The 14,767-nt window shown below is 41.9% G+C and overlaps 1 protein-coding gene across 1 annotated transcript in view; it reads left to right on the top strand.

Moving 5' to 3' along the window:
- The window catches only part of LOC130573159 (sodium channel protein type 5 subunit alpha-like), a 213,436-nt gene that overhangs the window by 184,537 nt on the left and 14,132 nt on the right, over nucleotides 1-14,767 (top strand). The window contains exons 22-23 of the mRNA XM_057365412.1: nucleotides 6,034-6,156; nucleotides 12,969-13,250. Coding sequence (XP_057221395.1) covers nucleotides 6,034-6,156; nucleotides 12,969-13,250 — 405 coding nt within the window. The remainder of the gene's footprint in view (nucleotides 1-6,033; nucleotides 6,157-12,968; nucleotides 13,251-14,767) is intronic.

The raw sequence follows: 14,767 nt of genomic DNA, 5'->3' as shown, positions 1-14,767 counted from the left end.
GAGGGAGAGACAGGTGTTTCTGGGGCACACAAAAAGCTATTTGAGAGCACCAGGGGCCTGCATTAGCTGGAACTGCTTATTTAAATAAGTGGCCAGAGCTTTCAACTCAGCTGCTGTGCTTCTATTCAGATGCCTGGTTTTTTTTCCCCTGCTGTTCCCTCCCCTCTAATTTGAACAAGCAGGTTAATTTGATGAAATCCCTGGCTGCACAGAGCATATGCTGTTGCCCATGCCCGGAAAAAGGTCTCCCCTTCTCCTTGAGACACTCTCTGGGCATTGCTCTCAGATGTGTGCTGCAGCAGGCATTTAGTAGAGATCCTGCCTGGGTTTAGGATTTATATGATTACCCAAAGGAGGATTTTTGCTGTTGCTGAGGCAGAACTCCTTGTTTTCAGGGCTCTGCTGTTAATTCATCTCAGTGCTGGTGAGGGGTTAATTMAAACCTGCAGTCTATGCTGGTAGTGCCTGCCTTGGAATGAGGCTGCTCAGGTCTGCCTGCTTCCARCCCGGTCCAGTGGATGCTCCCAGATCATCTGAAATTATTTGCTTTTAGAAATGGAAAAAAAGAGAGAAGCAGCCTTTTTTCCAACTCAAACAGTTTATTTCAGTTTGCTGTCACTACAGGAACCTCCCCCAGCCCTGGGTGAAGCACTGCTCCTAACTCTGTGCCCTTGACTCCCCGTAACCCCCCATGGCTTGGGTGCCTGTGGAGGCTGCTGATATGATATTAAAATGAGTGCATGTAGGGAGGAACCCACAGCTGCTCTAAATGCAATCAGTCCTTGGGAAAAAAAAAAAAAAAACCCAACAAACCTATGATCTTCTGATTAAAGACTTTTTTTCCCTCTCTGTGCTGCATTATCGCACTCCCTACTTCATAATTGTTTTTCTGCAGCCTTAACATTCTGTTCTGGTGGCTTTACTGAGTTTACATTGGTTTACAACACTGATTGCTTAAGTCACTGCCAGATAATTAAGACACATAAAATTATTGTAGAATTTAGTCTCTGTGTGTTCGTGGTGAATAATTTTAATCATCAGAAAATTCTGCATATCTGTAACTGGTGAATGACTGTGAGACCAGGGTGAGCGCACTGGGAATTTAACACTACTCTGGGTACCACCTGGGCATGTACAAAAGCAATATTTCTTATCTTAAGAATGAGAGTATTTCTGTAAAATAGTGAAATTCTGACAGGGTAATGGAATTACTAAAAAAATTGTTCTGATTCCTGGACAAGAATTTGAAGTGGATTGTCAAAATTATTAAAACATTCAGAAATTACTCTCATTAAGGTTATATATGTATTTATATTATTTATGCAGTTATCAGTGAGGCTTGCCTTGCTTCAGGGATCCTTTCCTGTGTTCTAATTCTCTAAATTCATTGATTCTTCCTGATTTTGCCCTGGAAATGCATATGAATGTCATGCAGTGGGACACTCCAGACCCAAGGTAATGTCACCAAGACACACAGATCTCAGGAGACTGGCTTTCAAAACACCAGCCACCGGCCTGTTAACCCCCATGGCTGGTATTTCTGGTGCCCAGTGCACAGGAATTAAAAGCCCTAATTTTTCCCTTGCTTATGAGACTGAAAACAGCAACCATAAAAGCTGTAGGGTTCATTTATCTCTCCCTTCACCCAGCTCCAGGCATCTGTCAGGCAAATTATTGTAAAATCTATACAGATAAACTTGTGTGTAGATATATGTGGGAGTATAGATATATATGGGAATATAGAAATATGTGGGGATATAGGAATATGAGGGATTATGGAAATGTGTGGGAATATAGAAATCCTGGTCTATATTTATAAACACATAATACTTATAGATACATAGATAAAACTGTCTCTAGGCAAAGAAAGTGAGAAATAGGGGCAAAAATCTTCCCTAAATGCCAATGTCAGACAGAGCTCCACACTCTCAGCCCATCTACAACAGCAAGAAGATGAATTGTTGAGGTAGGATTTAAAATACTTTGCCAGGAGCCTGAGTTTTGCTGGGGAGCTCTGCCATGGGTCTGGGCAGTAAAAGCTGACTCCTTCAGGGTTTCCACTGTCTTGGGGTGGAATAAATTTTGGGAAGTGTCTGATAGCACTGAGACCAGGCTCTTGTTGGGCTGTGCTGAGATGATCCAGGGAATGCAAAAGGGAAGGGTTGCCACATGGTTGAGATCCTAGTCCATGAGATTAGTGAGGCTCCTGTGTCACAGGCTGAGATCTGGGGACAGGATTGCTCACACTGGTTTGTGAACACCTCTCCCCACCTTAGGGACCTTCATTCCTGGCCAGATTGTGCATTGGGCTTCAGGTGAGAGAGAAAATTCCAGTGACAGCATTGTTCTGGGGACTTCAGGGACACCAAATAAGCAGTAAGTCAAGGGGAAGAAGGAAAAGTCTGTGTCTGACATGGGGAAAGTATTCCTTGATTAAGGTATGGGTGAGGTTTAAATGAAGAGCCATGACAGGTTCTTAGAAAGATCTAGCAAGTTCTGGAAAAACCTTCACGGGAAATGCTGTTTGCAGAGCAAATGAGAGCTGTGATMAATCTGCTTGGCTCAGGAGAAGTGCACAGGGGGATGAGGGATTCCACAGCTTATCTGTAATCTGCAATGTAAAAAGTGAAAGCTCAAGGTTGAGGTGAAAGCTCAAGGTTTCAGCAATTTGGGTGTTTTATGGGAAATGGTTCYATGCAATAGTGATTCCTTGGGATTCACTTGCTCTCCATAGTGCTACAGTGCTGCCTGGACTTCAGGGATAGGTTTTTTTATGAAAAACTTACAAAACCATTTGCAAACAGGCACTGAAAAGATTAGAAATGTGTGTGTGCTTTATTTTGAATCTGGAGGTTACATTGACCCTAGAGGTGTTTTTTCTGGGTGCCAGCACATTTTTGATTCTGAGCAGAGCACAAAGCAGAACTTTTAGAGCAGCTCTGGGCTGCATAGCCTTGCAACAGTAAAAAAAAAAATATCAGAAATAGCTGACTTCACCTTTTGGTGTGATTATGTGGGGCAGTCAGCACCAATTTTGAAAACKGCTTGATTTTTTTCCTAAAAATAACCTTCTGGGTCACTTTTAATCAAGTCCGAATGACCAAGTCCCTGCGTTAGTAATTCTCCTCTAAATAAAATTTGACAGGGATACCTTCAAAACCAACATCCAAGCATTTAAACAAGTTGTCTCAAACTCTGCTCTGACTCCAGCCTTGTAAATCATTGCCAAATATCACACAGCTCCATGCCCTAATCCTCTGCAGAGATATCTAATGTTGTGTAAATCTGTGTCAGGGGGACACCACCACCTGTGRTGTGTTTCAGGGTGACATTTGTGGCACTCAGAAGAAAATGGAAACCCACTCAGATCCAAAGTCTGGTCTGGCAGGATTTGGACCAAAAACCTTCTGCCTTGAAAGAAAGGGCAGTTTTGGAAATAAATCCAGGGTGAGGGAGGAATCATGCACCTGCACCAACCAGTAGAGTTTGAAAACCTTGATAAGATCTGACTTTTAACTTATTGTGGGTGAAATTAGCAAGGAAGGGTGCTGGGTATCCTGTATTTGATCAATTTTAATTTCAATATCTACATTCATTTTGTAGATCAATTTTACAAATGAATGAGCTTCCCCTAGTTTGTGAGTGCATGGATTTTGGTTTCTGTCTCTGAGGATACTCTCATTGAGCTGTTTTTCTTACACCTTCAGCCTTTCTGGATAGGAAGCTCMAAGGCTTTGTGAGGTTAAGGCTGTTTTCTGCCCTAACTTTCTACCAAAGATGGAAATATGTGCCTAAGTGCTATTCCTATCATGATTTTTTTGTAGTGACAGTTATTTTACAATTTTAAGATRACTTAATTGTATGGYTATAGTATAWAACTATGGTGCACATTTGCTTACTGCTGTTAGACAAATCCTCAGCCCTTTATCATTATTTAGACAACATTAAGTTACTGGGAAGAGTGAATAAAAAGAAGAGGATTGGAAGTCCATTTTAATGCAGCTTCAGAGCACACGATGTAAATCAGGCTRGTAAGAAACAAGGAAGGCAGAAAATGGGTGAGCTGGAGATGGTTTTAAAGTCAAACCCAGATTTTCATCTTCAGCTTGAGCTTTAGGTGAGCAGGATGGATGCACTTCCTTGAAGTGAAAGGAACATGTCAAACCTATGGCMCTGCTCACTCTAAAATAACTTAGGCACTCTCAGGTCACAGGTTCAGCTCTGCTTCCTCTGAGAGGGAAGCAAAGGYTTTGCTGGTGATTTTTACCTCCCTGGTGTCTCCAGGGCCTAAGACATCAGACCTGACCCCAGTCTGGCTGTCTGCTGTGATGTTCTCACAGGGCACTCACCACTACAAGGCAGAAGTGTTTATTAAACCCTTCCTTCCTCCCCAGCCGCTGGGTTTGTACAGGGGAGGTGAGTCCATGTCACACCTTGTTAAAGAGTGACACGTCACAGGGTGACAGCCAGCCTCTGTGCCACTTAGTCATCTGCAGGGTGGGCTGACTTAYCCTGGCAGAAACCCTGGCTTGGTTTCCCTGAGCCCTCCTGCCCTCAGTCACCCACCTGCCAAAATAAAGCCATCAGCAGGTAAATAATTTAACAAATTGAACAAGTTTTTACAAAGGTGCTTAGCTGTGCAGTGCTGGTATGTGAATAAATGCACATTCAGGAGAAAGGCTGCTCCACAGGGGACACTGGCTTGGGGCTTAGGGACCAGGCTGSTCTTGTCCTGATTTATCCAGACCTCGTGGGTGATGCTGGGCTGGTCAGCCAGCAATGGGGTTCTGAGTAAAAATCATCCCATCCTAAATCAAAAAGAAAGGTTTCCCTCCAGAGCTGTCTTCATGGGGGAAGAGAGTCTTCTTTTCCACTAAATACCTATTTTTTGTAGTGTAGAGGAATCCCTGCTTTTTCAGCTGCTATCTTTAAAGTGGCTCCTCACAGACGAGCTTTGCACACTCACACTGATGAGCGTGAGATAGCCAATACTGTGATTACTGGGGCTGTGAAAATGGCAAAAAAAAAAAAAAAAAAAAAAAAAAAAAAAAAAAACAAAAAAAAACAAGGTAAAAAGGAAGAAAAGGAACTGTTATAAGCAACACACAGGTCTCTCCTTCCAAGAAAACAGTATTTTATAGTATGTGGTGATCAATTCTGGTTGGGTTTTTTGTTGTTTTGAGTTTTTTTAATGCATGGAAATTGGCGTGATACCTACAGTGTTGGAGAGCTGTTTGTTTTCATTCCTGCTCAGTAAGATTTCAGGCTGTGAATGCTGATTTGAGCAAGCAAAACCCTATGCAGATCCATGTGTTCATAATCTCCAGTGCCACTCAGTTCATTCAGAATCCAGTCCTGTGCCTGACGCCACCCTCATTTCTGCCCAACTCGGGCTCTACAAAAGCTCTGAGAACATGAAGAGCATGGGGACCCCTCCATGGTGCTTTCAGATTCAGAAAGTTTCTTTCAAAGAAATAATCTTTGAAAGGTATGAGCTTCAACAATGTGCACCAGTCAAATTCCCACCTCCTTAAGAGACTGTAGGAACCAGAAAAAGTGAATTAGAGCAGAATGTAAGAATTATGCACATCATTCTTTTAAGAATGATATAAAGTYATGTCTGTCAGTGATCTAGAAGACTCGTTTCTAATTGCTTATTTTAAGACTAGTGATTGAACATTAATACTAAAATCCTTTATCTCTGCTGGAAAGACCTAGCAGTGCTTTCTTCCAAAAAGCCTTAAATTGTAACACTTTCATGACTAATATTTTGGGTAGTGAAAGATACATTTTGGGGGATGCAGAGAAAACAGCACAGAGTGGTGGGTCTGCAATGGTGATGTCCTTTCTCATCCCCTTTGGGAAGGATCATCCTTTCTTTCTGGATCCAATGTAAYGGCTCCCATTTATGACTTCTTTTTTCCCCATTGTCCCACTAACCAGCTGATTCTTCCCAGGAAGGAAAGTCAGAAGAGAAGGAAAAGGGCAGGACTGTTCTAGCAGACTCAATTTTTGCCTTGTGTCTCCATGCAGGTCTCTTTGATCAGCCTCGTTGCCAACACTCTTGGATACTCCGAGATGGGTCCCATCAAATCCCTGAGGACGCTCCGAGCCCTGCGGCCACTGAGAGCACTGTCACGGTTTGAAGGGATGAGGGTAAGAGAGCACAAAGCATCAATCAAAGCTCAGTGTGTGACACCAAGGTGTAACAGGGAACGGTTGCACGTGGTTTTGTCTTGATTTTGTCAGTCAAAGGAAATTAATGATAGTTTTTTGATCAAATCAGCAAAGCCAGAAATCCCTCCTTGCTCTTGTCTGCAGTTGTATCATTACATCTTCATCCTTGTGTGGGTTTAGTGATAAACTAATCCTGCTGCCTAACTTGTCATGCTATGCCTTAAAAAACAGCTTTTTGGACAAGGGAGCATCTGGCTGTCAATTACTTCTCAATTATGAGGTTTATCAGGGGAACAGCCATGAGAAAGTTTGCTCCCTGGTTTTGACATGCAGTAAAATGGGATTGACTAGAAAGTTCTTAAGGACTTTTTCGCTAATAATTAAAGCAAAAATCAGAAATGCTAAAGATAGGGAAAGCAAATGAACAGACTACTTTTTTTTTTCCTTTGAGCAGATTGCAGTTTAAATGAGGAATGTCAGTATTAACATTAAAACCATGCAGCTTGTGCTTGTTGCTCCATCTCGTGCATCCGTCTCTTTCCCGTCTGCATTCCTTTGCCACCGTGGCTGTATTCCTGCAGCATACCTGTTTGTTTGTGAAGCCTACCTGCTAACATGAATCAATTATTGTCTAGATAAGCACTTTATTTAATTCCTCACACTGTGCATGACTTGCAGGTGGTGACAGCTGTGCTCTGTATGAGCTGAGGCTACTGCTAATCTTGCATATTGCACAGCAAGGTAAAGCAAATTTGTAGCAAAAATTCGTGTCAAACAAATTACACCGATGATCCCAAATCTCTCTGCAAGGCCAAGGAAAATGCTACATGTTTCACAATGATGAATATTCAGGGTAAAGCTTTCCTGTAGACAAAATTTTGGTCCGAATCATCAGTGACTGAAATGTGTATTTCATGCCCTGAGCTCCCAGCAATGAACTGTTCTCATTGCAATGCTCTCACAGCAAGAGACTGAAGGCTGGAGAACCTAAAAATTTAAATGAGCTGGGAAATGTGGTGATACAGCAACTTAGGAAAACCCCAAATCCATTCTTTTCCTCTTCTGTGGATGACCAGAATTGGGAATCCAATGCTTTGTTCCAAAGATTTTGTGATAAGTTAAGTCACACTATTTTTGTGGATGAAGATGAGGCAAGTATTGCTGCAGCCCATCTCTGTTTACTACTAAGACAAAAGGTTTCAAAAGGATCTGTTCTTCCAGGCACCCAAACCTGAATTTGGTTCACCACAAACTTTCCAGCAAAGTCAGGCAATATTTTTCAGGTAATTGACCAAATAAAAGCAAACTGCAAAGACACAAAGTGATGTTGCACCGCTGACATGAATTAAAGCTCTCACTGTTGTCATCTGATGACCTCACTCCAAGTCTTTATTAAATGTTCAGAAATTGAACTATTTCAGTATTCAGTATTAACAAAARCACTGGTTTAACTACCAGAATGATTTGTGCACAAATTCTCTCAAATCAGTTTAGATCTGGCTTATGAAGGCTTAGCTTTTACTGGTGGATTTACAAATCCAAGCAAAACTCGGCATGTTCTAAGCTGGCATAGGATTGTTTACTCATGACTTCACATCAGTTTAACTAAATTGGATTCAAGCCTGAGTAACAGTGGGGAGATGAGCCAAGAACATCAGAAAAGCATTAGTAAAATCAGAAAAAAATAACATGACAATTTCCTCATTTCTCTCTGAGAAYAGCAAGAGGCTGGCTTGGTGAAGATCTTACCATGGATCAGCACAGCAAATTTCCTTCCCAACACGCTCATTCTCCCAGGCYCCCTGGTCCCTGAGTCAATATCCCTTTTCTTTCCTGTACTATTGCTGCAGTTGAAATATATTCAGCCGTTCTGAACTATCAGAGGTGGTGAATTAGCTTGTAAACCATGATAAAGTATAATTGAGAATACGTGCTATTGGAAAAGCAAATCATTTTAGTTTTAGTTTGTCTAACCACGCTTAACAAGACTAGGGACAGTTAGACCTTTCATTATTAGGAGTTCATATGCTCCAAAATGCACAGGAAAATTGCCAGCGCAGTGATGGATTAAATAATGATAATGTTGAGAAGCAAACACTGACAGCGAGAAAATAATAATAGTTTGCTTTATTATAATGCTTTTTCTTGAATATCTGAAACATCTCTGCAGGGCCAGAACAGGAGCAAGAAAGTTTTCATTTACAATGCAGTGAGAGCCTTATTTAATTGATGCTGTGCCTAAATTTTGGAAACAATTGTCTCTGAGACAAAGGCACAGAGTAGCACTTGGGTGCCCAAGAGGACCTGCTGCCATCACCTCAGYTTTTCCTTATCTTCAAGGAAATCTATGCAAGTCTGACACAAGTCTCAGCAGTTCCCATGCTATGAGATGTCTGCAAAATGAAGATGAACTGGTGCCATCCTGCCCCTCAATCCCCCAAAGAGGCCCTAGAAAGACCAGGATCCCGCCTGGCAGTTAATTTAGACCCAGAGATTTTCCACACACGAGCCCAGAATAAAATAGCTTAGATCTGCCTGTCTCAAATAATGACATCTCTCTTGTCTCCTCATTTGTTGCCCATCAGGGAATTATTTCAGAGGTGGCACTTCCCTGCAAGGGAGGTTATTGCAGTATTTTAGAAGGATGAGGGGGATGATGACAGACCATTTAATGAGAAAATGATACCAGGCAAAGTCACGGTGAGACTGCTACAAGATACGTGCAGGAAAGAAATGGCATAATTAATGCTTGTTAGCATGATTTCATGGGAATAGTTCTTGTAAAACCGATATGGGCCTTTGATTTGATTACAAAATTACTCTGATGACGGTAACTGTGCTGATACAGAATCCTTGGATTTCAGGGAGGAATCTGATACCACAGGACATTGTGATGAAAACATGAGCTTTGTACCAGGACAAGTAAACACATTTTAAAATGGGTGATGGAGCTCAAAAACTAATTGTGAAGAGTGGCCACATTGTAAATTTGGTGATGAGCTTCTCAGGGTGAGGGATTGTTCAGAAGGAGAACTGTTTTTAATCTGTACTTTAACAGCAGCTGGAAGAAAATATAAAATCTTTGCTGGCAATACTCAAAATGAGTGCAAGTAAAATTACAGATAARGGAATTATGCTGGCTGATCTGGAGCCCAGTGAAAAATAAATCTACTGTGCAACACATGTTTTAATAAAACCACATACATGGTCTACCTCGAGAGGAGGAATGTGGATCATTCTGGGGGATGTTCCTTGGAAAACAACTGCTGAGAAAGACACAGGGATCAGGATGACTGTTCAGTGGGACACAGGCTTTTGGGCAGGTCTGACAAATGAGGAGAATCCCTGAATATGCAGAAAAATTACCCAGCAAGCAGAGGGACAGTGCAGTGCTTCAACACTGGAATTCCATAGAAGTGCTGGAAAGGGGGTGTTTAAAAATGGGAAAGCCTCTGCAGAGAACTACGAGTGTGATTAAAAATCTGAAGGAACCATGACAGCTACAAAGAAGCTCTGATTTTTTTAATTACCCAGATCACTGTGCAGTGGTAACTCACCCCCAGTGAAGATGGCAGTGATAGGAGAAAACAACTCACAGCAGATGCCTCGAGTTCAACAAATTCCACCTAAAAATGCAGCAGCTGTTTCTAACACTGAGGACAAAGGGCACCAGGAACAGATTATCTAATAATACATTTTTTTTCTCCGTTATTTGACATCATGACACTGTAAATTAGATGTCTTTGCAAAAGCTGTGCCTGAGCTTCACTGGGAGTTATAGTCTGGGCCTGAAACCACTGCGAGGAGTCTGATGGGCTCTCTCAGAGCAAAGGGAGGATTAAATCATGCAAGTCAATTTCTGGATTAAAAATCTGAATCAGCTTTGGYTGAGGWGGTGGCCTGAGAGATCAGGAGAGCTGGGGATCAAACACAGGTTATAGATTGTACCAATCCGGGTTAGGGCAGAGGGTGGCTCAGTTTCTAGGCTGGCSCTAAAAAGTCACCTGGAAGGTTGTTTTGATGCCTAAAACAAGGCTTACCTGTAACAGAGGTGAGACAAAAAATTAAGATAATAAAAACAGATAACTTTAATACAGGCGTACRGGTACATTAAGGGCAGACAAAGCCTCCTCCTGAGGCTACACCCAAAATGGACTCTGAGTCACGAGATCTTCACCTTTTATAAGTTCTGTCTCATTAACATATTGGGCCTCAATTCCCCAAAGATACTTTCAGGTGATGATACCAACCACCCCAARCTTGCTCCCCCCAATTCACTGTTGTTTCCTTACTTTGCGGCTCCAAGGCAGCGAGGTGTCCTTGGATTCAGGCTCARAGAGGAATTGTTTTGTCCTAAGATGGGAGGGCAGTAGTTTTAGCGCTGTACTAGAGAACAACAAGAATACAGATACATGAAAATATAGAAACTAAAAATCCTAAGGCATCAGTTTCGTTGTAAATGTATTGATGGAAACCAACAGCTATAAAATCTTTTCTTACATGTGGCTGCATATGTTGCTATTCCAAAGTGCAGCAGAAATTCATCCCTTTCCATGGCAAGGTTTGCAGCYGAACTTTTAACATGAATTTATGGTGATACCCTGCCTTTAGGTATCCAGGTTTTCCTCTCACTTGCCTCAATGCAAAACAAGAATTCTTCCACCAGACCCAATGGCATCACACTGGTGTGAGAGCAGAGCAGTGAGAGGACAATGAATGCCCCTGTTAATAATCCATTCAGGGAGGTGTTGCAGGATTTGCTCCAGCCTCATGTCGTGTTTTGTTATCTACAAGCCACTGAACATTACTCAGCAGAAGGGGAAAAGCAGGATGTGGGCATGGCCATCACTTGTGCTGCTGAAACCTGGGTGTCTGTGTCCTGTCACAAGGTCTGGGGGTTCGGCAGCACAAGGAACTCAGCTGCAGCGATTTGGTGCTGGAATGGGTTAAAACTGAACAAAAAYGCTGTTGTGCAGGGAAGCAAATGAAAGCTACTCTGACAAGAGCCAAGGTTATATCCAAACAAGCCCTTGATTTGGAAATTATTTGGCATTCTGGTTAACACGGTGAATTTGGTCTAAAAATGATGAGGTTAGGAATTGATTGACATCCAAAAAAAAAAAAAAAAAAAAAAAAAAAAAAAAAAAAAAAAAAAAAAAAAAAAAAAAAAGCAAAACCAAGAAAAGACATCAGGAATGGGCCTATACAGAAAAAGAAAAACAAAACAAAACAATTGGTCAAACAGCTTTTCCTGTGTGAAAATCAGCTTCATTCATAAATGCACAAAATATAAATCCGAGTTTTGGAAGATCTACATAATTTTGTATTGTGTGCTGTAGAGGAAGCTGCTGCTACACATGCATGAAAACCATTTCACTCCTCCGGGTATTTTTCTTCCGCAGCAATGCAAAAATGATGGAGAAGTGAATGTTATGTTATTAGCTTGTCAGAAAATTGGACATTAACACAAGAAAAAAGAAGAGCTGACATTTCCCATAATCAAATTCACCAATTGAATAAAGTTTAATTTTTATGGATCAATATCACCTTGTCTCAGTTTCAGAAACATAGATGGAGAAGAGGATGAGCTGAGTGGCCGCCCACCAGATTTTAATCTCCAAAGCATGAGACAGGGATGGAGACAAATTCAGGTTGTGGGGCTGGTGTGGGTAACAGTGCTGGGRGGCAGCATTGCCTGGACTGTGCAAAAGCAGCATCTCCAAAGGCGGTGAACATGGAGAAACCTGGCCTAGGAGGGGAGAAACAGCATTTTGAGATAGTGTTCTTCCCTCAGAAAATGTCTTGCATGTTATGACCGTGTAGGATTGGGAGTTGGAATCCATGATCCTTGTGGGAGCCTTGAAGCTCAGGATACTCTGCATTTCTCTGATTTTTTAGTGTCAAGTTGAACATGCACAGGTATCTTAACCACATTAAACCTTGACAGTGCTCAAATTGTAAGTTATGTGCCCCTTGCCTGGTTGATGTGGTGGTATTTCAGTGCTGCATCCAAACCTGGCAGCTGTGGAGGGTCTGAGGATGTTCTGAGGATTTGGTTTTTTTGTTTGGCTTCTGAATGGTGTCCATTTCCAGTGCCATCATTCACACACCCTAAAAGCTCCTTCCGCTTTGTATGTTAATGTATGATTTTATGCAGAAGTTTACAGCCGTGCCTGAGTTAATGTGTAGGAATTTTACAACATGACGCAGGAAAAAAAGTAATGATTTTTTTTGTTAAATTAGAATGATTTTGTTGTTTTAATCATGCATACTGATCAGATAGGGGAAGCTGGCTTAGTTAGTAGGTCTCAATCTGTTATTATTTAATTAATCAAAATTTATCACAGCTACAGTTCACAACCCACTGGCTACAGAGGCCTGAGTGGAGTCAAAGATTCCAGAAATGTTTTTTTTTTTCTCTCTATTTTGAGTCACTGTAGTGCACCCCAGCTATTTCCAGTTAATCATATTATCATGATAGTTTCACTGAAGTGTACTATCCAGAAAGATTTGAGAGGTCAAGATGACTTCTGAATTCAGAGATACCTCTTGAAAATCGTCATCCTTTGGGTGGGATGCCAACAGATTTRTTCTTTGATTACCAAAGGGAAAAAATATTAATGTCTGAAGCCTTTGGTGGTGGTTTGGCTCCTTAGGTAGGGTCAGTGTGTATCCACTTTTCACCATGGGAGGGCTCAGATCATTAATCAAGGGTGCACATTGACTTTTTAGTGAAGTGTCTATGCAAATGCTGACTTTAATTCTGTTTTTCCTCTCCTGTTTCCCCCAAGGTGGTTGTCAATGCGCTTGTGGGAGCCATCCCTTCCATCATGAACGTCCTGCTCGTCTGCCTCATCTTCTGGCTCATCTTCAGCATCATGGGGGTGAATCTGTTTGCTGGGAAGTTTGGGAAGTGCATTAATAAGACAGAAGGAGATATGCCTTTGGACTCTAAAATTATCAACAACATGAGTGACTGCATACTCTACAATGTGTCGGGCACATTTTACTGGACAAAAGTTAAAGTTAACTTCGATAATGTTGGTGCTGGGTACCTGGCTCTGCTGCAAGTGGTAAGTGTGGCCACCAGAAACTGATGTGGTTTGTTCTCACTGAAACMATCAGTGTAAAGGGCTTTTCTGGGATTTTCACCCTTATCCATCAGGACAATGCATTTCCTCAAGTGAAAACAAATAAYGTTTTGCATATTAACTTAGTCTAGAGATTTTATGGCAGTTTCTGGGTTTAATTTGAGTTTCTGCTGCMTACAGGGCTCTGGGAGGGGATTGGGCTACTGAGGTGAACTAAAGACCATTTTGTCAATACTGCAATCCAAAGCAAAGTTCAGTTCCAGAAAGAAATCTGTGGTCCAGGAAAGACTGTTCATTCAGACAGAGGGCACTGGCCTTCCTGAACAGCCTGGGATTCCACTATATCCTGCTGGGGAAAAATGAAGTTGTAGTACCTTCATTTTCCCCGTAGTTAATAAAGATGTAGTGTTAATTTATGGCCCTCTGCTCACTTTCCATTTTTGAGAAGGACCCTGGCACCTCCCATTCTGGTTCCTCACCTCATGTCCACCTGCCAATATGAGTCAGATTGAATCCAGCTACGGGTCATGGTGGTGAGCAKGCTGCTGACACTGCCCTCAGCCCAGCCTTTCTGGGAAGGTGACAAGAGCATATCAGAGAATGGACTGTTGAGGTTCAAAGATGATGGCAAGATTTGAGCCATAAAGAGAGAAGGAAGCCATTTCTACAACCCTTTTCACCATCAAATGTAAAATCTGGATAAATAGATTGCTTGCGCCGAGATTCACTGTGTTTTGACACAGGACAACCTAATGGATAGATCCACAGGAGATTCCATCTTGTCCAGGCTCTGCTGCTGGACTGCTGGGTGATTTTAGACAAATTGCTTTGTSTTTCAATTCCATAGGCTATATTCCTCACTTTAAGTAGTCATTGTGACKCTTATTTACATTGTTCCTAATTTGYTCTGAAGCTGAGTGATGACAGGGGCAGGGTGTGCCCTTGGAGAGTTTGCTGTGTTGCATTTTTTGCATGCAGAGCTAAAATAAGCTCCTTGCTACATCTTTGGACAGGGAGGTTTCTCTCCTGAAACACCTGTGATGGCATTCCTTGTATCTGGGATAAAAAAAATGGCATGTTGTGAGTTCAGTTCAGCTGTCACATATAAAATCATCCTTTGCAATGGAGCAGGGTAATGTCCTGGGCCTCCTCCTGCCCTTCCAAGGGGGCCTGAGCCTCCCACAGGTCCCCATCGGATCTGACAGCCCTTCAGGAAGCAAGCTGKTTTTTCCCAGATCTGGTTTTCTCTGTCACAGATGCGTGAAACAGCTCCATGAAGCAATTATCCTTTCTCATGGAAATCTTTGTTCTTCTGTGTGCTGTTCCTGGTACACAAACACTTGAGGAGTCTGAGATCCTCTGCCCATTGGCCAAAAGTCTTTGCTTTCACACCCTTTGAAAAGCAGAAACATTGGAGTGGGCACAACCACTTTTGGTTCTTTCCATGACATAAACTTGCTGAGAGCAAGAGCTTTTATCTTTTTTTGTGTGATTATGAT

The sequence above is a fragment of the Malurus melanocephalus genome, unplaced genomic scaffold, assembly GCF_030028575.1.
Source record: "Malurus melanocephalus ecotype Western Australia unplaced genomic scaffold, MMel_1.1 scaffold_52, whole genome shotgun sequence".
NCBI lineage: Eukaryota > Metazoa > Chordata > Aves > Passeriformes > Maluridae > Malurus > Malurus melanocephalus.
Note: the sequence above shows the minus strand (reverse complement) of the source record. Positions and strands in the feature narration are given on the sequence as shown.